This window comes from Phalaenopsis equestris, unplaced genomic scaffold, assembly GCF_001263595.1.
Source record: "Phalaenopsis equestris unplaced genomic scaffold, ASM126359v1 Scaffold193773, whole genome shotgun sequence".
Lineage (NCBI taxonomy): Eukaryota > Viridiplantae > Streptophyta > Magnoliopsida > Asparagales > Orchidaceae > Phalaenopsis > Phalaenopsis equestris.
In genome coordinates this window covers 1-1,078 of record NW_018213722.1, presented here as the reverse complement: position 1 = coordinate 1,078, position 1,078 = coordinate 1, and the positions used below count along the sequence as shown (strand labels likewise).

The 1,078-nt window shown below is 46.5% G+C and overlaps 1 protein-coding gene across 1 annotated transcript; it reads right to left on the bottom strand.

Moving 5' to 3' along the window:
* Positions 1-53: 53 nt before the first annotated feature.
* LOC110034829 (heptahelical transmembrane protein ADIPOR2-like) lies at positions 54-1,022 on the bottom strand (the record flags this gene model as incomplete). The annotated part of the gene is made up of 1 exon (XM_020739068.1): positions 54-1,022. A coding segment is annotated over one exon (663 nt), but the record flags the coding sequence as incomplete, so codon positions are not given.
* Positions 1,023-1,078: the final 56 nt, after the last annotated feature.

Sequence of the window (1,078 nt, the reverse complement as noted above, 5' to 3'; positions counted from 1 at the left end):
CTCGCTCAAGCTCGGCTCGTTTACAGCCCTAATTTGAGCGAGAATTTTAAAAATAAATGAAAGAGAATGGCTGGTCTATAAATAGCAAGTTCCAGGTGATCTTAATGTAATTGCCCCAAAATAAAAATAAATAAATAAAAATGATCGGCTAAAATCTATTTATCTAAACAAATCATATTTATTTATATAACTACTTAGAATGACATTGGGAAAATATCATTAAAACAGATATTTCCACACATTTTCATATCTTAGATACTAAGATCTTATAGAAAGGAATGCAAATCTCTCTCTCTCAAACAAAGCCCGTCCTAATACAAATTACATCATAATATTCGATGCAATTTTTCTTTTTACGCTCAAATTCCAGCGCATCCCGGCCCGGCCACCCTCCAATTCACCATCACAACGATCGCGGCATAGTGCATCAAAGCTCCCAAAAGCACAAACACATGGAAGATCTGATGACTATGCCCTGCAATATCAAAAAGCCCCGGCCGCCACCGCTCCGGCACCCTACTAACGTATACCACCGCTCCGACCGCGTAGGCGGCGGCCATGGTGAGTTCTAATACGATAGAGATGTGGGCGGCGCCGTGTTCCCAGTTAATGGCGAGCGCGTGGGCGGCGGGGATGAGCCCGGAGAAGCCCATGGCGAGGAAGAGAGCGGCGCGAAAGGGGCGGAAGCCGGGGGAAGAGAAAACGGGGAAAAGTAGAGTGATGATGGCGAGGGAGCCGAGGGTTGTGATGGAAGAGAGGTAGATGAGGCGAGGGAGAGGGTGGCAGAGGAAGGCGTAGTAGATTGCGGGAAAGAAGGAGGAGATGATCATGATGGAGATGCCGGCGTAGTCGAGGCGCCAGAAGAAGAGGTTGAGGCGGCGGGAATGGCAGGCGAGGAGGTGGGAGGTGGCACTGAAGGCGAGACACGACATGGAGCCAGCAAGGAAGATGAGGATTGGCCAACCGGGAACCTGGTGGCTTATGGAGGAATCCTGCAGTGAAAGAAGATTGAGAAAAATAGAGATTATAAATTTATAAAATTAAAGAGTAATGTTTTGATTAGGATATAATATAATTC